This window comes from Pseudocercospora fijiensis, assembly GCF_000340215.1.
Source record: "Pseudocercospora fijiensis CIRAD86 unplaced genomic scaffold MYCFIscaffold_8, whole genome shotgun sequence".
NCBI lineage: Eukaryota > Fungi > Ascomycota > Dothideomycetes > Mycosphaerellales > Mycosphaerellaceae > Pseudocercospora > Pseudocercospora fijiensis.
In genome coordinates this window covers 428,946-451,569 of record NW_006921539.1, presented here as the reverse complement: position 1 = coordinate 451,569, position 22,624 = coordinate 428,946, and the positions used below count along the sequence as shown (strand labels likewise).

The window sequence follows — 22,624 nt, the reverse complement described above, 5'->3', positions numbered from 1 at the left end:
TGTGCCTGAACTTCCACCTCCACCTCGATTCGATATCTTCGCGCAGAAAATCGCATCCAGAACTCGAACATCGACAGCACAACCATCGAGCTTCGAGTGCGGTCTTTCGTAAGTGATACATCGAGGTCTACTGAGAATTTCCTTCAGTGCTCCTGTGTTTCATTACTGCTTCTTTTATTGTCCTTTCGGGGCCGTGAGAGACGAGCAGGCTTTGCATGGCTGACCTTCTAAGCTCAACATTCTCCGCCGCTTCTACGCATCTCGTGTCCATGGGAGCGGCGCAAGAGCGGCATCATGGCAGAGCCTGCAACCAGCGCATCAGGCCGTGGTCTGCACGGCTTCGGCAAGCCAGTCAATGCCATCTCAGACGACAACAGTGCCTGGTCCCATCTTAAGCGCTCTGGATTCTCGAACGCCATCTCCGATCACAGTGGCCAGCCGCTTATGCTGAAGGAGCGGAACATGATCGCCCTTATGGACAAGCTCACTGACAAGCCGGACTGGAATCGCAAGATCAACGATGAAAACATTGTCAGCAAGTGGCGTGCTGAATGCGCTGAAATCGAGAAGACTTCTAAGCCAGAGCAGGCTGTGACTCAACAAATGTTCGACTACTGCCTTGGGGAGCTTCGAGATTACGCAAAGCAATTCGAGCGGCATGGCTTTGTGCCGGCCATTGATGCTGAGCGAACGGTCTACAAGTCTGATGTCTGCATTTCCGACGAGCTCAAGACAGAGCTCAAATCATCAGCGGCATCCCTCGAAGACTTGCCCACGGACCAGAAAGACTGGCATCCAGACTCGGACGAGAAGGTGCTCGATCTACTTCATCCGTCCTTGTACCCGCTCATTTATGGACGCTCTCAAGCTTTGTCCGAGGGCATGGTCCCGCTCGAGGGCTGCGAGAAGTACATTGGCCAGGGCATCGTTGTTCCAGTCCCGGAGAAGAAGCATCTCCACGTTGAGCGTTTCGCTGGTAAGTCGAGACACCCGCCGTTGGTATCACATCCCATACGGGATGCGTGTCGAAGGCTCTGGTGCCAGTTCCGCATCTTATGACGTATTCTAACCTTCTTCACTACTAGGTCTTTCAACCTGGCGATCTGGCGAACAGCACTTCTACTCATCGCGGTTCCAGTGGCTGCCATGCGAAATCTCATTCGGCGAAAATGAGAACGTCAAGATCACGAGTTACATCAACAATCTGCACCCCAAGTTTCATCAGCCTCTCTATGAGACCCTGGAGCGCATCATCGCTAAGACTGTTCCAATGTGGGACGCGACGCTTTCCGGCGACAGCTTGTATAAGCGGGCCCCACGCCTCAACATCGATAAGGTCGGTTACGAGGAGCCGGTTGGCGAGCGCCCGCCAGCGGAGAACGAAGACGAACTCGATGAAGACGAGATCGATGAGCTCAACAACACCTGGCAACGTGAGCATCGAGTTCTGACCAACTTGCCAGAGCCGGGCAGCTATTCCGCTCGCATGCGCGACGATCCAGAGAAGGAGACGGTCGTCAATCTGCGCAAGGACTTCGCTGACCGAGGCCTCCAAGTCATCGTGAAGCTGGCTAACATTCATCTGACACCGGACAAGCCAGCTTACAGCGGGGGTGGATGGCACATCGAAGGTCAGCTCAACGAACATATCTGTGCGAGTGCGATTTACTATTACGACACCGACAACATCACTGAGAGCCACCTTTCGTTTCGCGAGTTTGTCTGCGTGGATACTTTGACAGGGGACACTGAGTATGAACAAGACGACTATGAGCACATCTTGCGTCTCTATGGAATCGAGCAGAACGGCCCAGCCATTCAGACACTGGGCAAGGTCAACACCAAGGAAGGTCGAATGATCGCCTTCCCGAACGTCTTGCAGCACAAGGTCGAGCCCTTTGAGCTCGCCGACAAGTCCAAGGCAGGTCATCGCAAGATCCTCGCTCTCTTCCTGGTCGATCCGTACCTCCGCATCCCATCCACGGCCCATGTGCCTCCTCAGCAGAAGAATTGGTGGCGTGCCATGGTCCACGACCTGGATCGGGTGCAAAATCTTCCGCCCGAGCTTGCCGAGCGGGTAGTCGACGCTGAGCAGGATCTACTCAGTATGGAAGACGCGAAAGCCCTCCGACTTGAGCTGATGGCTGAGCGTAAGGTTTTCGTGCAGGACGTCGACAAGCGCTATCACGAAGAGCAGTTCAGCTTCTGCGAGCACTAGATTCTCCCCTCCATCTCGCCGCCGGTGCGCGCGAAGAAAGCCGTGGATTTTCCATTTCGACGGGTGCTCATTGCTGCACTTGCTCAAGCACTGCATTACATACACCGAATAGCACACTCCGACCTCTCCCGTGCCCCCATGTCAACTCAATGCACAGCGTTGCGCAAGACGACCAGTGAGGTTGAGGCAGGTGTCAAGCTTGGCTGAACGTCACTCGATGGCAGAGCAGAGAAGAACGTGGGGAGGATGGCAGTGCAGTGTGGTTTGACAAGTGTGCGCCAGAGACTCAGCTTCGCAAGAAGTAGTCAGCGAAGGGTGATTAGAAAGCGGTGTGCGCTGGCGAGATCGCTTGCATTTGCATACCACGATGCCATGTGGCAGTGCGAAGATGAGACGGTATCTATGGTGGCGCGCCTCATCTCATCTCACGAGATCACATGTCATGTCCTTCTGTCGAGTGATCACGTTCGCCGGCACAATCGCAGGGCCGGCTTTGTTTGATGCATTGTTGTTGACAGTCCAGTCCGGGTGTTTGTGTGCGAGCGGTCATTCGTCTTGCACGCGTGCCATTGCCGGGCGGTAGGGCACAGTAGCGGCGTGGCGTTCACTACCCATGGGGTATGCATTGGTGCGTAGCGCGGAGTGATATGTCAGAGGAGATGCAGATTGATGTGTCAAGTCACTCGGACTCCCACTTCGGCAACTTCCCGACACAGCCATCGGTACGGTACGTACTCCGTACATGTAGTCGTGAAGAGCTCTGGACTCGACTGCTGTGAAGGGTATACGGAAACTTGTGGGTTTGGTTTTGTGTAAGCCGCGGAGATGTTTCTTGCAGAAATTCTTAATTCTTGGTAGTGAGGGTGTCGCTTGTTGTTCGGCTTGCATCGGGTCAAATTCTGGTCCGACAATGACGACAAAACAGAGTTTTCGGCCCGGGGTTCCGGTATCGACTGCCGCGCACACAGTGTCCTCCATAGCAACACTTCGGTGTATTGCCGTCGCCGTCGCCGCTGTCGCATTCATACGGTGATGATGGCGTTCCTCGCGACTCCGAGATGCATGCGTAGTGGGTAGCGAGCGAGGTGTCGCGTGTCGCACGGGGCCAGCTGATGTTTGTCGCACCTCGTGACCCGCTCCGCTTCGACGCATTCACAGGGCGATTACGTATTTTCTGGATTCTGTTACCCTCACGAAACGACGAGAGTCGGGCGCACGTGGTACGCTGCGCCCTTGCGCTGGGGAATGAGGGCAATTCCTTTGACTCACGAAATGCCACTGGTGGCCTGCCAAGCCATGTCGATGTGCCCTTTCTCCGCAACTTCCCCAGATGAGATGCGGAAAGAATTCTCTGGACGCTTAGCAAGGCTTTGCGTGTTTGCATTGGACGGTAGGGGGCTCAGTAGTAGTGCGCGGGCGCCGACTGATCGTAATATATGAGCAATCGCCTCACAAGGTACGCTTCGCACAAAGAAGCAACTCTCCTTCTTATCTGCGCCCACTCACATCCCTTCTTTGTGACCTAAGCCTTCACCTCACCTCACTGCCATCCGCGCTAGTGTCTGCCCAGGGCAACAAGCATGCCGATCAACGACTTGCCGCACGAAATTCTCTCGGAAATCTTGCTGCTGGCCACCAAGGCCAACCAGGCCGAGGGCGAGCGATACACCTACGGACTCTCCCAAGCACCTCTTCCTCTGCAGAAGGTCAAGCTTTCCAAATATGTGCGTGGTCCCGTCACTGCCGAGTCTCTGAGATGGGACGCCACCGCCTCGATCCGCCAAGTCTGCTCGACATGGCACGAATGGGCGCTCTCCTACAACCTGGAGCATGTCTTTGAGCGACGATGGCGAGGCAGCGAGAGATGGGCCGAGCTGCCCGTATCGCGAGGCCGGCGAAAGTACAGCATTTACGAGCTCATCGACAACCATTCTGGCTTCGCCGTCTATCGCGACCCATTCGGCACCCTCAAGACCACCGACGCCATCTTTCGCCACATGCCACACTTGACCAGACACGTCCGACGCCTGTGGTTTAATGGCTTCTACACTGCCGACACCGATAAACTCATCCTCTCCATCGTCTCGGAATGCCACGAGCTTCAATTCTTAAGCGTGCCGTGGACGGTGCTCCGTCGCAGCACCGCCGAGCACTGGATCGACCTGCTCAACGTCAACACCGGCACTGGCAGCGCCCTCCACTCTCTCGAGCTCCAAGCCGTGTGCCTACCCAAGGACCAAGCCGAAGCACTCGAAAAAGAAAATTCCCCCAACGCACTACACGACCCACGCGTCGACTTCAGCGCCCTCAAGCGCCTCAAAATCTTCGGCAACACCCTCCACAAACCAATCTGCGACGACGACCTCCACCTCATCGCGCACACCGCTACAAACCTCCAAGTCCTCGACATCACCAACCTCTCTACAATCTCCGTCGCAGGCATGCTCGCCCTCGTCAAAGCCTCTCACTCCACCCTCCAAGTCCTCGAACACTCCCCCCGCTCCGACGACGGCTTCTACCACCCTTACCCCGGCCACCTCCCCAGCAACGCCCACATCTGCACCCTCCTCACCTCCCTCCCCAAAATGCGCGACCTCTCCATCTCCGTCCCGTACCTCTGCTCCCACCTCTTCGCCTCCCCCGAAGTCCACTGGCAAGGCGAACTCCAAGTCCGAGCCACAGACCTCTGCTCCTCCTCCCCCACCCCTCACTCCCGCGCCACACACCTTCGAGAACTCTTCTCGTCCGCCCGCTCCCTCATCCACTCCCGCACCCGTCTCGGCCACGCTCTCCGCATCGAAATCTTCTTCGCCGGCTGTATCTTCGAACCCGAGAAATCTCTCGTCCATGGCGATTTCGTGTTGGCGGAAATTCGGAGTCGGGGACAGTGGCCTCGGGGGAAGGTTGTCAGTACGAAAGGTCCGTATGGGACGACGGGTGTTTATGGGAAGGAGGAGGATGGGGTGAATTGGGATGCTGTTGATGAGGAGGAGTATTTGCGCGCGGTGGAGAGGGGGTGGGTTGTGCTTTGACGCCAGAGGTTGAGGTATACGAGGGTTTTTGGGGTGCGTTAGTAGTAGGTGGGTGGGTGGTGGCATGGGAAAAGTTTTTTTTTGTTGGGGGGTTTATGATTTATGATTTATGATGATGATGGACGAAGAAGAAGAAAAAAAAAAGTTTTTTTTTTGGCATTGGCATTGGCATTTGGGAGGAGGGACTTGAGACGAATAAGTAAGTTAGCGAGCGAAAGTGAAAGGCGAAGGCGTGAGATGTGGATTATTAGTATGAATGAGAATAGTCTTGTAGTTGTACGTGAGTAAGTGAAGGGATTATATATAACTTCCTATTTATTCCTGTTTTGCTTTGCGTTTTCATCGACACTGAACATGAAACCCGAACGAACTATAGACCTGCGCCTTTTTTCGTATCTGATGTCCTTGTAACTAATGGTATGGAGGGAGGCTTGGACTCGCAGAATCGTCCTAAAATCTCAGACGACTGGATGGCTGTAGTAAGTGCTTTTTGGATTTATCTTCAGGTTGAATCATGCTCATATGAGTGCCTTGAATATAGATAGCTGTTGATGAGGTTCAAAGATTCATGATACCAGGAGGAGAAATGCTCACTGCCATCGTTGATCTACACGTCACAGATACTCTGGTGCTGAGACCAACCACATGCTATGCTAGTATGCAAATAGCGTTCGACTCCTGAGCCACCCATCCCATCCTTCCAAACCCAAATCGTCATGATCTGGAAATCATCTATTTCTTCCCACCCTTCTTCTGCCCCTTCATACTCCCTTGTGTACTTCCCGGTCCTCCGGATTCTACAAGTACAGTATCCTCATCACTACTACCGTGTTTCCCTTTCGCAGCACCAGCACCAACCTTCTGTGCAGCAGCCTCATCAAGTTCCTTCAAAAAGCTCGCCGAAGTCTTAGATCTCTTCTCATCCCACCACGCCTTCTCCGCTTCCGTCGTAGCCTGCAATTCCGCAATCCGTTCCTTCATCAATCGATTCTGATTGATTTCGTTCGCGGATTGGAAGATGACTTGGCCCCATTGAGGGGCGAAAGCATTAGCCTATCAGATCACGTCAGTATCTCCGCCACCACAACAATGTTCACGGCTAGAATTTTTTTTTTCTTGTTCCTCACCTCATTCACCACATCCTTCACCTCCTCCTCCATCTCCCTCTCCGCCCTCAAAAACCTCTGCCACAAATCCTCCCCGATACTCCCCCTCTGCATCAGCGTCTGCAGTGCCGCCTTCGAACTCCGGAGTTGCACAATCCTCTGAATATCCTCCACCGCTCGTTTCAGAAGCGCCGCTTTCAACACATTGTCCGGAACCCGACTCAACGTCTTCTTCTTCTCCTCGCCCGGTTTTTCTTCTTCGGGAGGTTCTAAATGCAGCAGGCTTAAGTATATGTCGCGTTGGCGGTGCGGTGGGAACCAGGATTCTAGGCGTGCGGCTTTGGCGGTTTTGCGTTTGCGGTAGAGGGAGGAGAAGGTCGAGAGGGAGCCGACTAGGATGGTTATGTAGAGGATTGGCCACAGGAGGCCGAGCCAGAAGTCCGTCCAGGTTCGGGGGGTGGTGGATTGCCAGCTGGAGTTTGTGCTGTTTGTGCTGTTGTTGAAGGTGGAGTTGAAGGTGGTGTTTTCGGCCATGGTTATTGTTGGCGCGAAGGCGCGAAGGGAGCGGGTCTTTGGTTTTATGGATTTGTTCGGTTTGGAGGGGGATGTTGTGGGAGTTATGCGTAGTTCTGACGTTGCCCCGAATTCGGTATGAGTGGTTAAGGAGCGTGGTGGAAGTCGTGGGTAGGTGTTCTTTGAGCTTGGGTTTATTGTTGGAAGCGAGCTCTTTTTGTCTTAGGTGTTCAGATCGCGGAAGTCACAGGCCGTGCCCTGCGCCGGATCGACGGGCCGAGCCAGAAGGTTCGTCATCGCATCGCGTTCGCTTGCTTGCAACAGCTCACCTTCACTTCGCGAGGTTCGATCTAGGCCAGCAGACAGCTTCATAATCATTTGCTGCCTGCACCACAGCAATCACTTCGACATCCATCAAAAACCTCCTCCTTCTCCACCACCACCACCACCTCCTCCTACCTTCCATACATTCTGTATCTGTATGGCGCTGGCACACACGATACGGTAACGAATTTCCTCATACCGCCTCTCGATTTCGACGTTCGCTCGAACATTTCCACCACCCTTCCACCACCCTTCCGCCCCACCCACTCACCACCGCCCCGACCATGATACTGCGGTTCCAAAGCCGTGAGGGCCAGTTCCGCCTCACCATCGATTCAAACGCCGAAATACCTACTGTCCTTCCTCAGGTCCTCGAAAAATTGCCGAAGAATGTGATACCTTCCACTGTCACCATTTCCCCACGACCACACGGCGCAGATTCCAGACCGATCGAGTCGTTGAAGGGCGTGAGCTTTGGTAGACTAGGCCTTGCACACGGCACTCAGGTCTTCCTTGACTACAAGCTGGAAGATGCACCTACCGCCAACGGACACAGCGCTGCGGCCAACAAGCTCAACGGGAACGAGGTCAACCAGAATGAGCTCCAGTCCAGTGTTGCTATCAATAAAGCTCCAACACTTATCAAGAATCCTTGGGAGACCGTCAAGCAATCAGAGCTTGACGATCGATTAGATAAGCAGGATGGCAAGATTAGGCGGAAGAAGGACGAGAAGATGTGCAGACATGGTCCCAAGGGCATGTGCGACTACTGCCAGCCGCTTGAGCCCTACGATAAGGGCTATCTTGAGGAGCACAAGATCAAGCACATGTCTTTTCATGCATATCTGCGAAAAATCAACCACGGCAAGAACAAGTACGATTCTGGAAGCTCGTACATGCCGCCTTTGACCGAACCATACTACCGCGTCAACCCGAACTGCCCTTCCGGCCACAGACCATTCCCTGCCGAGATATGCACAAAATGCCAGCCATCTGCAATCTCGTTACAGCCGCAAGAATACCGCATGGTCGACCACGTGGAGTTCCAATCGTTTGATATTGTCAATAGATTTATCGACTTCTGGCGCAAGAGTGGCGTTCAGCGTATAGGATTCCTATACGGCAGATACGAGGCATACGACCAGGTCCCGCTTGGTACGAAGGCTGTCGTCGAAGCAATCTACGAGCCACCGCAAGGCGATGAGGTCGATGGCGTCACCATGACTGAGTGGGAGAAGGAGGCGCAAATAGACAAGGTCGCCGAACTTACTGGCATGCAACGCCTCGGCGTCGTCTTTACTGACCTGATCAGCCCCGAGAACCCGGAAGAAGGTGCTGCCATCTGCAAGCGCCACGTCGACTCGTATTTCCTGTCTTCGCTTGAGGTCTGCTTTGCATCCCGGTACCAGGCCAAGTACCCTCGGCCCTCAAAATGGAGTGAGACCGGCCAGTTTGGCAGTAATTTCGTGACTTGTGTGATTTCTGGGGACTCTGAAGGCCAGATCGGAATTGCAGCATACCAGGCTTCCAACGCCGCCGTAGAGATGGTGCGTGCGGAAATTGTCGAGCCTTCTGCAGACCCGAGTGTCATGCTCGTCCAGGACGAGGAAGAAGCCGAGCAGCTCGGACAGAAGAAATACATCCCAGAAGTCTTCTACCGGAGAATCAACGAGTACGGTGCCAACGTCCAGGAGAATGCGAAGCCCTCATTCCCGGTGGAGTATTTGTTCGTCACCCTCACTCACGGCTTCCCGAACGAGCCAAATCCTCTCTTTGCCAAGAACGACTTCACGGTCGAGAATCGTGAACTTCTTGGCCAGGCACAAGAGACTAGAGATCTACAGAAACACCTCAGAGCCGGCGCAAGCAAGGTCTCGCTAGACAGCACGACAGGTGTCCTTGCCGTATCAGACTTCCATGCCCTGTGCTACATCGCCGGACTCGGCGTGCTCAGTGATGTGAGTACCACTATCATCCCCGCCCGCTCCATATAATTTCACTAACATGTCCTCCTCTTCCAGAACGAACTCAACCTCCTCTGCAAAACTGCAATCCAAAAAGACGCCCAGCTCGGCGCTACTCTCATGCATACTCCAGGTTGGGCTACTCTTGAAACGATCCTGCAGATGTAGAATTATTGCACAAAAAAAGCACACACTTTTTTTTGTATCACATTCTTCGCATTCGCAGAGCGCTAGGAATCTTGTTGTGGGACACACTGGACTAATCTCTTTCTTTCTGCGCTTCTAGGTTGGAAATCTTTGATTGCCATCTTGCATGAGCTTAAAGCGAGACCTGATAAGCGACTTGGAGGGAGTGTGGTGGATCAGGGGGTTTTGGCCAAGAGGATTAAGGGTATGAGTATGGCGGGTGCGAATGGGAATGGGGATGGGTTGGGAAATTTGAAGAAGGGATAGATGATGATGAACGATACCAAGCAAGACCTGCGGATGGGAAAGGGCTGGCTGGCTGGTGGGATGGATGGATGGATGTGCTCCGCGGTGCAAAAGGGGTATTGCATGATGTGATATATACCTACGCTACGCTACGCATAACTATGAGCTTGCTATTGGAAGTGAGTGATGAGTCGTGATTACGGTGTAGTCTCATTTCTTTCTTTCTAGTTCGTGCTGAAAGCTTCTGTTGTTTTTCAATTGTAGAGGTATGTATTCTCTCTTCTCGAAACTTGCCATTATCGGTGGGTTAACATTCGGATACCTTTGAATTTCTATCTTCCGACTGCGATTCTTGACCTCTTTCTTTCTAAAGATTCTTTCTAAATTTTTTTTTTCAAAAAGCAGGTAATATACATACCAAGCCCCCCCCCCCCTCCCCCAACAAATAAATCCCTATCCGACTTTTCATTTTTTTCCCCATTCCAATCAACCAACATGTTCAATCCCCACCCCCTCAAAAAGCTCCTCACCACTCATATCCATATCCAAATCCCAAAACCCCAGAAGTATCGTCATCATCAAGCAACCACATATTCTTCTGCTGTCCATAATCGAAATTCCCCAGATACTCCAACGCCGAAATCCCCTCAAAAAACGCATCGGAAGAAGGAGGAGTCATCTGATCAACCAGAAGATCCTGCTTCAGAACCGTCGCGATCGCTTTCGTCGCCCGCCTCGCTTCGTGCGATCGATGCGCGGATTTCTCAAATACGCTTTTCGCGCTCGAGAGGGTTTGGGAGATTTGCAGGGCGGGAGTTTTGTCGCTGTCGCTGTCGGTGTCGAGCTTTCGCAGCGCGAAACAGAGCATCGTGGTTGCTTGCAGGAATTCGTGGGTTAAGGGGGTGGAGAGTTTCCAGCGGAGGTGGTGCCAGAGGCCTCCCGGTTCGATTTCTTCGCTGAGGGTGCGTTGGTGGTGGAGGATTGCCAGGGCGGCGTTTATGCAGAGGGTGGTGGAGTTGGGGGCGGAGGGGTTTTGGAGGAAACTTCGGCGGTGGAGGAGGTAGGTGGCTTTTTGGATGAGGATGTCGAGGAAGATGCGGTTGAGGATTGCGCTGGGGTTTTCGCCGATGCAGAGTTCGAGGGGTCGGTGGCGCAGCCAGGTGGGCATCGCGGCGATGGTTCTTTGGAGTTTGGCGTCGAGGGTTAGCATGGCTGAGGGTGATGTATGTGCGGCCTCCGTCGCGTCGTATATCTCTGACGCTACTTTGACGATGGCGTCTCGCTGGATGAGACCAAGCAGCGGTGTGTGAGACGTCCACGGTCGTTCGGGCGGCACCTGGTCATGTTGAAAGGTGAGGTCGTTTTCGAACAGATGGGCGGGTGGCTTTGTGTCGCATAATGAATCCTTGATCAAGCGTGGCAAGCCGACCTGAGTGCTCGTGAAGAAGTCCATATGGTAGAGACTCGTCCAGATTCGCCTTCTCATTTCTGCCTGCAGCGGTCGAAGGGTTGGCCAATGTCGGGGATCTCGATGTAGTCCGATGCGGAATGCTATGCGGATGATCAGTCCTAAGAGGAGGTAATTCCCAATCCAGACGTCGCCGTTGATGTTTTGGTCGACGGCAAAGTGGATCATGAGTGTTTCGATTGTGTATCGAGTGGGGTTCAGGTAGTCGCCGGCGACCAGGCAGTGAATGGTCAATGTCCGATATGTCTCCAGCATGTCGGGAGTCAAATCTGGCGTGGAGCTATTCGCACCGCCTTCCTGCTGCTGGAGCAGGGCAGACATGGTCATCATGCTGAAGAGAAGACCGGCCCACATGATGGGTGCTGCAGCAGGATTGTTCCAGAAGTTGGAGTACTGCGGCGAATATCAGCCGCCGTCCCAGAAAGCGAAACTGGGGACTCACCTCGGAGAGAAAATTGCTTCGTGAAAGTATGACTGCAGAGGAAGAAGGTTAGTGGGACAGACGTTCACTGTTGCGGAGCGGCGCAATGCTTACAAGACGCTAAATCAAACGAATTGAAGAACTGGGAAATCAGTCGATCAACGACTTTCCGAGGTGGGATCATGGCTAATATTTGATGTCTGGGCAAACATGGTCCAGTGTTAAGAAGTGAGATTCTTGCTGCTGCCGCTGTCGGCTCTGGTTGTGTGCCTGTGTCTGATTGCGAGGGCTCCGGGCTCCCACTGCTGTTCGAAAGTTCATCTGGTAAGTCGTCTTTGAGTTGCTGCAGATCATCCAGAATCGTGCTCCAATGAGTATTACCGACGTAGATCGGATTGCTGTCGTCGGTACTCAGGCTGCCCATATTCGGAGCCTCGCTTGCATGGAAATCGACTGGTCCAAGAGGAGCCTGTGGTATTGGAGGGACGTTGTTTGCGGGAGTCTGTGTAGGTTCTGGTCTGGGATTATTGACAGAGTGTTGCATCATATCTCTCATCTCGGTGACCATTTTCTCAAGTCGAGCAACTCTCTGCCGGTTATGAGGACCTCGTGCATGGGCCGGCCTGTAGTCGACTGCATCTCGACGCTCTTGCTCTGTCGACGTATAATTGCAGTCAGAAGGCTTGTCTCTTCGCACACATGCACTGCAAGGACTTTGGCGGTCACATCGGAGCCTGTATCGGGGTCAGCGTCACGTACGCCTTCGATCAACACTTTACTCACTTGCGAGCTCTACAAAATGTGCAGCTCAATGTGGGCTTGTCTCTTCTCCTCTTGTCTTTTGTCGAGGTAGACGTCGACATCTTCGCCCCCTTGTTGCATTCTTGGCGCATGAGGCAATCAAGATTCGATGGGGATTTTGATGAAGATGACTAACAGGACAAGGATCGGGGTTTTGAACGAAACATTCACTCACACGTCTTGCTGCTACTTTATGAGAGTCGTCCGGGCATCATAGCAGCACCGAACGGGGTCCTAGAGACAACCAGCATGCTCTCGCGTCGATGATGCATTTCGCCCCGTGTCCACCAAGACACATGACTGGCAATAAACAGCTCCCCCTGACCGGCGCCAAGACTGCTCAGAGACGGAGACCTGGCGGCGCGTGAACGCGCCGAAATAGGCCGATACCAGTCAAGTCGCTGTTCGAAAACTACGGCTGCTATTTTGGGCGGAATCTGGTCTTCAGCCATTGGTCAGCCTATTCTCCGACACTCGAAGAAGGAAAGCGGTCGTGTGCCTCAGTTTGCGACTCAGAGACGCCGTCCTCCTCACGCGCTCATTACTCAGCCTGACTTTCATGACTCTGTCCCGAGAATCGTGCTCATAGCATGGCTTCCGCTATGAAAGTATCGGCATCTTACCCCTGGGCATACACTGGAGATCAGCTGGTCCATGAACGAACCGGTACTCTGTCACTGCGCATGATGAAGCAACTCGGCTTTCGCCTGTCTACTGTCAAGCCACGTCCTCGGATCTCAGCCTGAGAACGAATGATGGAAAGTGCCGACTGTATTCCCTTTGCATGAAACGCTATCGAGATGAGAATTGAGGACGACTATCAAAGGACTAACGCTGGCTGGGAATGCCCTCCACATCCTTCGCCTTGTACAACTCTTCGACGTACTTCTCCTCCTCCGCCGTGAGCTCCTTATCTTTAGTCGCAAGTGCTTCCTCTATCCGATCGATTCTGTCAAAATCGATCACCGGCGCGCTCACCCGCTTATTGATCCACGACAGGGCCACATACGACATCCTCCAGCCCCGTTTCTCGGCCACTTCCTGCACTCTGTTGATGATCGCTCGATCACCCTCTGGCACCTTTTGCGTAGCTGGTCGTGTAAGCATACCGCTAGCGAGCGGTGCCCACGGGATGAGGCCAACTCCGGTCTCATTACAGAACCTGATCATGTCCCGCTCTTCTTCACGGTACAAAAGGCTGTAGTGATTCTGCATGCTCACAAACTTGGTCCATCCGTTCTTCTCTGCAACAAATTGCATCTGAGCGAATTGATAGGTGTACATCGAGCAGGCACCCAGGTACCGAACCTTTCCAATGCTCACCAGGTCATGCAGCGCCTTCATGGTCTCTTCTATCGGTGTATTTGGATCGAAGCGGTGGATTTGAAGCACATCCAGATACGTTGTATCCAGCCTCCTTAGACTGGCCTCAACCTGCTCGAATATGGCAGATCTGGACAGACCGCCCTGGTTGACATAGTCCTTGGATCTGGAGATGGCGTTCTCGTATCTGTCGCCTTTGACATTTGGAGCCTCCCCAACGTAGCCGCCACATTTGCTCAACAGGACCAGCTTATGCCGCGGCAGCTGGTAAGTCTTGATTGCTTTGCCGATGATCTCCTCACTTTTGCCGTTGGAGTAGACATTAGCTGTATCCCAGCAATTCAACCCGAGGTCGAAAGCGCCTTTGAGCAACGGCAGGGCCTTGTCTTCCTCTAGAGCCCATGGCACCCAGTGCTTGTCACCAAGACTCATGCATCCCAGTATCGGAACAGAAACACGAAGTCCAGTCTTGCCCAAGCGCTTGTAAGTGACATGTGTCTCATTGATCGATCTGACCACAGCATCGGCATTGTCATCTGCATCGCGTCAGAACAGGTGAGAAATGGCATCTTGACGAGACTTACTGCGATCGAAAGCGCCGTGCTCAGGATCGCCTGCTGGTTCGATCGCCATGGGTGACATTTCGGAATTCTGGTGAAGTAAGTTGTGAAGCAGTGACACTTTTACGACCGTCCGTTGCACACTGAACTACCACGTGGAAATCGCTCCCTAGTCATATTCTATCCATGTTGAATTCCGATGTTTCGGTCCGATTTGGGGTGACTCGGGATGTTTGCACCTCAGCTCCATACCATTCCCCCGACCTGACGAAAGCTTATATAACCACCTAAGGTACGTGACGTGCCGAGAGGGTGGCTTGCATTGCATTGAGGTCGACAATACCGATACTGGACCTGAGACAACATATGAATAAACATCCTTGACGACCACCCTGGAACAGATCATTCACAGCACAATCACCTCACAACAATCAATCAATCCAACCATCTTAATCAAACAACCTCGCCACTTTTCAAAATGGGTTACAAGGTCATCTCCAACGCTGCCGAGCTCGAGGCTGCCAAGGCTACTGCCGACAAGTACGTCTTCTTCAACATCGTCGACGGCGCTTTCGAAGGCATCCACGCCGATCGTCTTGCAGAGTAAGTCAAAAAGAACTCCCATCACCTTCCGCTTCAGATCTCAGCAGCTAATCTCCCCAGGTACGCTGAAAAGCACGCTGCTACCACCGACACCTACGCCGTCAACGCGTCCGCCACCCCAGACCTCAAGGTTCGCATCAATCCACAAGTACCTAACGTACCACATCTCCTAACGCACATTTTTTTTCCAGTCTGCTCTCGGCGTCGACACTCTCCCAGCTGCCGTCATCTACAAGAACGGCGCTGGTGTCAAGACCATTTCTCCTCTCAACCGTGAAACTTCTCAGGCTGAGATCGAGGCCACTCTTACCTCGTGACTTCTTCGGAGGAGGAAAGGAAGGAAGATTTTTTCTTTCGGCTGGTTTCTTGATGATTGGCCATATCTTGGCTGGTTGAATTTTGTATGAATGCATGGCAATGGGGATAGGTGGCATTGGATGAGAAGGTGTTGGGGAGATAGGTTGAAAGGGTAGTTGAGAATTTGAGGACGTTCTTTGAAATCTATGGTGATTTGCTTCACGTTGATGGAATTGCCACGCAGATGATTCTGAGGAGTAGGTTGTGCTGTTCATAGCCTTGTTGTCTTCATAGCTGTGAATTGTGGCTTCAGACTTGATGTTGAAAGTGATAGCATTTCTATGGGTGCTTTGCCATACTTGCCCCTAGTAGACTTTGGGGCAGGCTTAGTTTCGAGGACCACGACCCTCCACTATATGCACTCTACGTTTACAGCGACTTGTGTCTCGGTCGGCGTCCGAATCCCATGCGTTCCTCAACTCTTGTTCAAGATCGGCTCACTATCGGCTCATGTTGATGTAGAAGAGATTGCATCTATGAGTCTATAGATCGAGCCAACAAATTGCTTTCAAGCTATTGGACATTGTGCCTCTCCAAAACTTCATCCGAACGACCTTACAAAATACCGATATTGACCAAATACAATCTATCCTTCCCAATCCGACCACCTCCCTCCTTCTCAGCCTCTTCAAGAACCGGGGAAAGATCTTGAGCAGCCTCGACATGCCTTCCATTCAGCACCTTACATCTCGGATCACACACAAGCGCAACACATACATCTGCCGGCAATTGTGCCGTTTGCTTCTTCCTCGGAGACTTCAGCATCTGCCTCATTTTCTCAAGCATAGGGTGCTGGCTCGCCGTATTGATGGCGTCGTCCGGGGCGCCAAGTTCTGACTCTACACTCCCTGGGTTCAACGCAAAGGACAGTACACCGGTACCTTCCAGCTCGGCGGCCAGAGATTCATGGAACTTGCTGATCGCCGCTTTGGATGACGCGTATGCTGTTTGAATGGGTGAAGGCCAAGTCGCCACGACAGAACTTACGGAAATCACGGCTCCAGATTTCCGCTCGATCATGCTAGGTAGGACTGCTCGTGTGAGGAGCGCTGGGGCGCGGACGTTGACTTCGTGTACTTTCCACCAGATGTCGAGGTCCTCCGGCTCATCGACTAGGGGCCCGAGTCTTGCAATGCCCGCAACGTTGACGAGAATATCAACGGGCCCGAGTTCGGCTTCGACCTGGGAGACGATTTTCTTGGCAGCATCCTTTTCGGAAATGTCGACGGCCAGTGGAATGGCTTTGCCACCTTCGGCTTTGATCTCGTCGACAAGTGTCTTGAGTCGTGGTTCTCGACGAGCAATGCATGCAACTGAGGCGCCTGCTGAAGCGAACGCTTTGCATACCGCTCGGCCAATTCCACTTGAACCGCCAGTAACGATGGCTGTCTTGCCTTGGAGCTGTCCTTGGAAACGTTCCGGAGCAACTGCCGGGTACGAATCGTACATGAATGGCACGCTTGAGTTCATGTACGTCGCCGTCATCGTGGAAGGAATATGCGAATGCCGATCTGAAAAGAGTTGGACAAATTGCTCTATCGAGTAGGAGAGGATTGTGGCTTGAGTCTAGGTGGTCGATCTTGATGCTTCTGCCGTGTCTGCACTCGCTCAATGGACCTTGAGATTGGTCACGAAGGATTAAAGTACACAGCTAAGAGGATGGTTCTATGCCGGCCAATTGCAGATTTCGGACAGTCGGGAGGGAAGAGGTCGTGGCCTGATCGAAAGTGAATAGCGTGTCTAAGGATCTGATTGGGCTATATCGGCCCTTGACGCTAAGGTTCTCTTGGTATTTAGAATGATTGTGTAGATCGAAGAAACTTCGAATAGGTGCAACCGTGCAACCAACTATGCGCAGTGATTGTCTTCGGTCGGAAGGATGTTGAAGAATTTAGAATTGACGTGTTGTCGGGGTTGCATGTGTAGCCAGGGTCGGGAAGATTCGTAGTGAACAGCCCGATTGGTGAAACGGAGGGTTGTGCGGTGTTCCAAAATAGCATCAAACATAGTAAGGGTGGTTAGTATTTGATGCGAGCTTAATGACAGCGCCGCTAATTGCGATTAACGCCTTCACTACCCACCGCACTTCTTCCATACAATGCAATCTTTGACAAACCGCAGGCTTCTGAACATCCTCGTCTTATTGTCCCGTGGACTTTATCATATTCGTCTTCATTAGATCTCGATCTTCGAGGGAAAATTCAGTCAAAGAACGAACATACTGATTTGAGATCCGATCCGAAGACAACATGGCAACCATCACTGAGACAGTGGCAGCAACCAAGGTGGAGGTTTCGGAAGCTCCTCACGCGAAGTCCACGTTGAAGGTCGTGCTGGGCACGATGAACTTGGGCAGAGAAGGTATGTTCGCCATAATCCCTTGACCCGACAGACATTGGCAAAAGTTGTGAATGGCGGCTGAGATATCTCGCAGGTGCACCGCTTGTTCGAGTGCACGATCCAGCTGTGTCTGGAGCAATGCTCGACACACTCCAGAAGCACGGTCATTGTGAAGTAGATACAGCTCGCATTTATGGCTTTGGCTCTACGGAAGAGCATCTTGCCCAGCTGAAGTGGCAAGAGAGAGGCATCGCCGTGGGCACAAAGCTCACAGCGAAGAAGATCGGTCCCAAGGAGTACTCCCACAAGAAAGAATCCCTCAAGCCTGGCTTGTCTGAGAGTCTCAAAGCCTTGGGCTCCGAGAGGGTCGATACCTTCTACCTCCACACTCCAGACGTGAACTTCACCCTCCTTATCCCCAAATATGCAGAAACGAGGTGCTGATTTCGTTTTAGCACAACACTCCATACGCCGAGACCCTCGAAGCCGTGAACGAGCTTTACAAAGCCGGCTACTTCAAGAAGTTCGGTATCTGCAACTATGCTGCTTGGGAGGTCGCTCAAATCTGCGAGCTCTGCAACGCCAACGGCTGGAAAAAGCCGGACATTTACCAAGGAGCATACAGCGCCCTCCAACGCAACATTGAGACCGAGCTCTTCCCATGCCTGAGATACTATGGCATTTCTTTTTACAGCTTTAGCCCGCTCGCTGGTGGTATGCTGACCGACCGGTACGGCCGTGAGACGTCAGAGTATGAGGGTGGAAATCGATTCGATCCAAACAATGCCCGAGGCTTCTACCGTAAGCTCTACTGGAATGAGCCAACGTTCGCAGCGCTCGATATCATTCGACCGCTTGCCCAGAAGCATGGCATGACCACCACGAAGGCAGCGCTCAGATGGATAAGCCACCACAGCGCCATGAAAGGCGACAAGGGAGATGCAGTCGTGATCGGATCCAGCAGTGCAGAGCAGCTTGAGAGCAATCTTTCAAACCTGGAAAAGGGTCCGTTGCCAGAAGATCTCGTCCAGGCTTTCGAGGAGGCTTGGTCGGTGGTCAAGGTGAACACGGCACCGTATTTCGCATAGTTGCGAATGACCTCGGCCCTTCCCTCATCCAATATATATAGACAATGAATGATGATTCTCCTGTGTTCCAAATGCCGTCTCTTTCAAATACTTTTCGTGCCCATCTGACAGCACTTGTCGTGTCTTTCGTGAGCATTTTCACGATATCCATGGCCTCTTCCAAGCCTCGATGCAAGCAAGCACTGCCAGGCCATTGGGAATTCTTTTGTGTGCAAAGAGGATGACTTGAAGTCTAATGCCATATCGAGGTCTTGCAGAAAGCAATTGAGATGTGGTTGAATTTTGCGCACGATCTGCGAGGTGAACACGAGATCACAGGAGGCTGGGAGACGCGTGGAATGCTCCGGACCATCATTGGTGTTTGTATCCATTACGCCATTTGTGTGCAAAAGTGACCAGATGTGGAGGTCGCTCATGGCCATTTCCCATGTTGCCCTGAACGGTATATTTCTTGAAGAAGAGTTTCGCACGTTCACATCTGACTGGTTGTATGGCGACACATCCGTGATTGTTGGGTGGCCAGGAATCTCGCGTATACTTGATAGTTCTTGTTGGCTGAGTCGTTTTGCTGATGCCCTTGTTTCTCAGTCAGAATAAGCCTCGGAGTGCTCGAAGCTGTCTTGTTCCCGGGCCCAATTTACCACCTCTCAGCATGGTAAGTACACGAAAAAGGACCTCGGAAAACGTCTTGCTAGCCTGTACATTGCACAGCAAGTCGGCAATGCTTTCGGCGGTCTCTTCGCTGCTGCTATTCTTCAGCTTGCTGGTAACGTTACATACGGTATCACAGGCGCAGGAGCAGGGTGGAGATAGCTCTTCATGATCGAGGGTAACGCCAGGTTGGTATCGGCCTCATCTTCGCAATCATCATGCCGGAATTCCCTCAAAGGCTTCGCTGCTGTTCGCTTCGCTCAGCTCACACATCCTGCTCTGCAATCTTCGACCTGGCAACACCGATATCATACCGCGCCACAGCATCCGCACTCGTCAACCTGATCGGCGGGACGTCGAAAATCTGGTCGTCGTATCTTTACTCTGCTCCGCCACACTTCTATGCAGCTTTCGGGATTGCGGTTTCACAATCACTGTGTGCGCCTAGATTCCGGCCGGGAAAAGGTAATGAAGCAGGAGGGAGGTGGTACGCAGGAAAGGGTTGACCCGTACAAGATGTTCTGAAGAGCCTGTATTCGGTATCGGTCAACAATGCAAGCTCTTTATTCACTTGCCTTGACCCATCGGGACTATCGCAAAGAACACATCTCCAACACTGTGCGGGGTCTTCTCCCTAGCCATGTGATCCGCGTAGCGTATGACCTGTGAGTTTTGCTCATTGTATCTTGTTCCGCATTTTCATGCATACATTAGCACAAGGGTGTGTCGTGGCCTCGGCGATGAAAGGGCGTTGCTATGCTGGCGACACAGATCGCGATGAGACTGCGGAAGTTGCGAGTATTGTATTCTACCGGTGTGGAGTGCAGAGCTCAAATGTTGGTTGCTTCTCAACTGCTGCTTCAAAGATAGCATGTAACTGTGGCCTTGAAAAGTTCTAAATAAAAATAAATAAAAATAAATAAAAATAAATAAAAATAAATAAAAATAAATAAAAATAAATAAAAATAAATAAAAATAAATAAAAATAAATAAAAATAAATAAAAATAAATAAAAATAAATAAAAATAAATAAAAATAAATAAAAATAAATAAAAATAAATAAAAATAAATAAAAATAAATAAAAATAAATAAAAATAAATAAAAATAAATAAAAATAAATAAAAATAAATAAAAATAAATAAATAAAAATAAATAAAAATAAATAAATAAAAATAAATAAAAATAAATAAAAATAAATAAAAATAAATAAAAATAAATAAAAATAAATAAAAATAAAATAAATAAAAATAAAAATAAATAAAAATAAATAAAAATAAATAAAAATAAAATAAATAAAAATAAAATAAATAAAAATAAAAATAAAAAAAAAGAATTCTTGCAGCTTCAAGACAAGGACACATATCAGAGCTCTTTCAAACGCGCCTAGAAAGTCGAATGAAGCTGATTTTCCGTGTTTGCAATTGACGAACTCCAAGAAATGCATTCAGTGCTACTAAAAACTTCCATCCAAGTTTCCCACTCATCAGCTTGGTTGACAAAAAAAACAAGCAAAGCTGCAAGCGAAGAAAACCGAATGATCTATTTCCCGGACCGCTCCCTACCCATCACCCCGACCCCAGCAGCGCCAATCGAAACATTCGTCATGTCATATGTTTCTCTCCCTCTCTGAGACGTATCCAGCGAGCTTCTGTTTCGCTCACCACTCGTGGCATTCTACTTTCGTGGCTCGGCCTTGAGGAAAAGATTCTGTGGCAGAGAAGGAGCAAGCTCGTTGAGCGCGGTGGTGGGTGGGATGAAATCGGTGTTTGGCGAGCCATCCTTGTGGCAGCCGGTCCACTTGTACATGGCGAAAGCGTAGGCAAGCATCATGTTCTGCTGGATCTTGGCCCAGCGGATACCGTTGCATGGATGACGACCAGCACCCCAGCCCATGACTGTTGAGAGAGTTAGCATGTCGAGTTTTCGAGAAGAGTTCGTGCGGGATACTTACAGCCATGAGCCTCCTGTTCCATCTCCTTGCGGCCCTCACCGAAGCGCGCGGGGTCCCACTTGAGTGGCTCTGGGTAGAGCTTTTCGCTATAGTGGACATCGATGGTGTTGTAACAGCAGAGACCACCGGCTGGGACAACCTCGTCGGTGCCGGGGATCTTGATGTCGGTGGTACCCTCGTTCATACGACCCATTGGGAAAGCGACCCACATGCGAATGCACTCCTTGTAGCAGAGATCAATGGTCTCGGACATGTTCTCCCAAGCCTTGACTGGGAGGGAGTCGAGTTGGTCAACGAGTGGTGCGGAGCTGTCGGCGGCGTACTGGTTTGCGGCGGCCTTGATTTCCTGGTAGATCTTCTCCTGAAGCTCTGGGTGGTGTGCGATGGAGTAGAGCATGGCGCCGGAGACGACGCAGCCGTTGGCGGCAGAGATGAAGATCATGCTGATGAGGAAGTTGATCATGTAGTCGGCGCTGTCACCGTTGTCGACGAAGGTCTGGAGAGGGTCATCTGCGCGGACTGGGTCGATGATCCTCATGCGAGCCTCGACAATGGGAGTCACAAGTCGTCGCATACCCTCACGTCCGTACTTGCGCTTCCAGTAGGGCAAGCTGAAGTATGATGCCCATGGGAACGAGAGGAGATGGCAAGAGCTGGTCTTCTGGAGGATTGGCAGGTAGTAGAGGAGCTTGGCACGGTTCTCTGGGACATCAATGAGCTCGTCGGCGGCGAAGACACGGGTGGCAGTATCCCAGGTCAGGACAGCGCACATGCGAGCTGGGTTGATGATGAAACCTTGAGATGCAACAGACTCGAAAGCCTTGCGGACGTCGTTGGTAACCTTTGGCAGACGCTTGGTGAGCTCAGCGGTCTTCTGGCAGTTGAGGACGTTCTTCTGCGCGTAGGACTTGTTGCCAGCCATGACGGGAAGCCAGATACCGTGTTGCTTGGTCTTGCGGCCGTCAATATAGTCTGGGCCGTGTCCAATAAGGATGACGCCCTTGATGTGGTCCATGGCCGGGTTCTCAAGGTACATCTTGCGAGCAGCCTCGCCAGAGACACCAACAACGTGGTTCTTGCCAAGCCAGAAGCTGAACATGCCATTCTTCGATGCGCGCTGTGCTGCCTTCCAGAAAGAGCTGGAGAAAACGTCAGTGGGCAATAACTCGTAAAGGGATGAGGTATGGCTTACAGTTTGTGGGTGAAGAATTTGTAGGAACCAATGATTGGATATGTCTCAGGTGTGAAGGCTGGAATGTTGCCCTTGATTCGTGGAGTGTAGGAAAGGTAGACCAAGAAGCCAAGTGCCATTAGGACAGGGAGGTACGCTCCCCATGGCGATTGCAGGTCCATTGGGTTGAGATCGATGCCTGCGACATTGGTAGGCAGACTCGACAGCACAGAGGCCGTGGCGTTAGCGGCAAGGAAACTCATAGTGAATGCTCAAGAACGGAGAGGAGTGGACTGCGTG

At 51.7% G+C, this 22,624-nt stretch overlaps 10 protein-coding genes across 10 annotated transcripts; 5 read left to right on the top strand and 5 right to left on the bottom strand.

Annotated features, from left to right (window-relative positions):
* Positions 1 to 474: 474 nt before the first annotated feature.
* Positions 475 to 2,218, top strand: MYCFIDRAFT_116770 (uncharacterized protein; the record flags this gene model as incomplete). The annotated part of the gene is made up of 2 exons (XM_007931701.2): positions 475 to 999; positions 1,115 to 2,218. The coding sequence occupies 2 exons, from the start codon at positions 475 to 477 to the stop codon at positions 2,216 to 2,218; spliced, it is 1,629 nt and encodes a 542-aa protein (XP_007929892.1).
* Positions 2,219 to 3,798: 1,580 nt separating this feature from the next.
* MYCFIDRAFT_51028 (uncharacterized protein) lies at positions 3,799 to 5,584 on the top strand (the record flags this gene model as incomplete). The annotated part of the gene is made up of 1 exon (XM_007931536.1): positions 3,799 to 5,584. One exon carries the CDS (start codon positions 3,799 to 3,801, stop codon positions 5,248 to 5,250), a length of 1,452 nt encoding a protein of 483 aa, XP_007929727.1. The 3' UTR covers positions 5,251 to 5,584.
* Positions 5,585 to 6,018: 434 nt separating this feature from the next.
* Positions 6,019 to 6,791, bottom strand: MYCFIDRAFT_121946 (uncharacterized protein; the record flags this gene model as incomplete). The annotated part of the gene is made up of 2 exons (XM_007931700.1): positions 6,019 to 6,303; positions 6,378 to 6,791. Coding segments are annotated over 2 exons (699 nt in total), but the record flags the coding sequence as incomplete, so codon positions are not given.
* A 686-nt stretch (positions 6,792 to 7,477) lies between these two features.
* On the top strand, positions 7,478 to 9,610 carry MYCFIDRAFT_79805 (uncharacterized protein; the record flags this gene model as incomplete). Its single annotated transcript, XM_007931699.1, has 3 exons — positions 7,478 to 9,151; positions 9,215 to 9,290; positions 9,444 to 9,610. The coding sequence occupies 3 exons, from the start codon at positions 7,478 to 7,480 to the stop codon at positions 9,608 to 9,610; spliced, it is 1,917 nt and encodes a 638-aa protein (XP_007929890.1).
* A 192-nt stretch (positions 9,611 to 9,802) lies between these two features.
* On the bottom strand, positions 9,803 to 11,453 carry MYCFIDRAFT_166965 (uncharacterized protein). The gene is made up of 2 exons (XM_007931698.1): positions 10,058 to 11,453; positions 9,803 to 10,006 (listed from the first exon to the last, which is right to left on the bottom strand). The coding sequence occupies exon 1, from the start codon at positions 11,409 to 11,411 to the stop codon at positions 10,116 to 10,118; it is 1,296 nt and encodes a 431-aa protein (XP_007929889.1). The 5' UTR covers positions 11,412 to 11,453; the 3' UTR covers positions 9,803 to 10,006; positions 10,058 to 10,115.
* A 1,622-nt stretch (positions 11,454 to 13,075) lies between these two features.
* On the bottom strand, positions 13,076 to 14,298 carry MYCFIDRAFT_87468 (uncharacterized protein). Its single transcript, XM_007931697.1, has 2 exons — positions 14,187 to 14,298; positions 13,076 to 14,138 (listed from the first exon to the last, which is right to left on the bottom strand). Exons 1-2 carry the CDS (start codon positions 14,242 to 14,244, stop codon positions 13,108 to 13,110), a joined length of 1,089 nt encoding a protein of 362 aa, XP_007929888.1. The 5' UTR covers positions 14,245 to 14,298; the 3' UTR covers positions 13,076 to 13,107.
* Positions 14,299 to 15,950: 1,652 nt separating this feature from the next.
* Positions 15,951 to 16,538, bottom strand: MYCFIDRAFT_6125 (uncharacterized protein; the record flags this gene model as incomplete). Its single annotated transcript, XM_007931393.1, has 1 exon — positions 15,951 to 16,538. A coding segment is annotated over one exon (588 nt), but the record flags the coding sequence as incomplete, so codon positions are not given.
* A 581-nt stretch (positions 16,539 to 17,119) lies between these two features.
* MYCFIDRAFT_156381 (uncharacterized protein) lies at positions 17,120 to 18,550 on the top strand (the record flags this gene model as incomplete). The annotated part of the gene is made up of 2 exons (XM_007931696.1): positions 17,120 to 17,858; positions 17,918 to 18,550. Exons 1-2 carry the CDS (start codon positions 17,601 to 17,603, stop codon positions 18,548 to 18,550), a joined length of 891 nt encoding a protein of 296 aa, XP_007929887.1. The 5' UTR covers positions 17,120 to 17,600.
* A 137-nt stretch (positions 18,551 to 18,687) lies between these two features.
* On the top strand, positions 18,688 to 20,005 carry MYCFIDRAFT_212124 (uncharacterized protein). Its single transcript, XM_007931695.1, has one exon. It carries the CDS (start codon positions 19,420 to 19,422, stop codon positions 19,705 to 19,707), a length of 288 nt encoding a protein of 95 aa, XP_007929886.1. The 5' UTR covers positions 18,688 to 19,419; the 3' UTR covers positions 19,708 to 20,005.
* Positions 20,006 to 20,625: 620 nt separating this feature from the next.
* Positions 20,626 to 22,464, bottom strand: MYCFIDRAFT_204672 (uncharacterized protein; the record flags this gene model as incomplete). Its single annotated transcript, XM_007931694.1, has 3 exons — positions 20,626 to 21,097; positions 21,154 to 22,292; positions 22,346 to 22,464. 3 exons carry the CDS (start codon positions 22,462 to 22,464, stop codon positions 20,877 to 20,879), a joined length of 1,479 nt encoding a protein of 492 aa, XP_007929885.1. The 3' UTR covers positions 20,626 to 20,876.
* Positions 22,465 to 22,624: the final 160 nt, after the last annotated feature.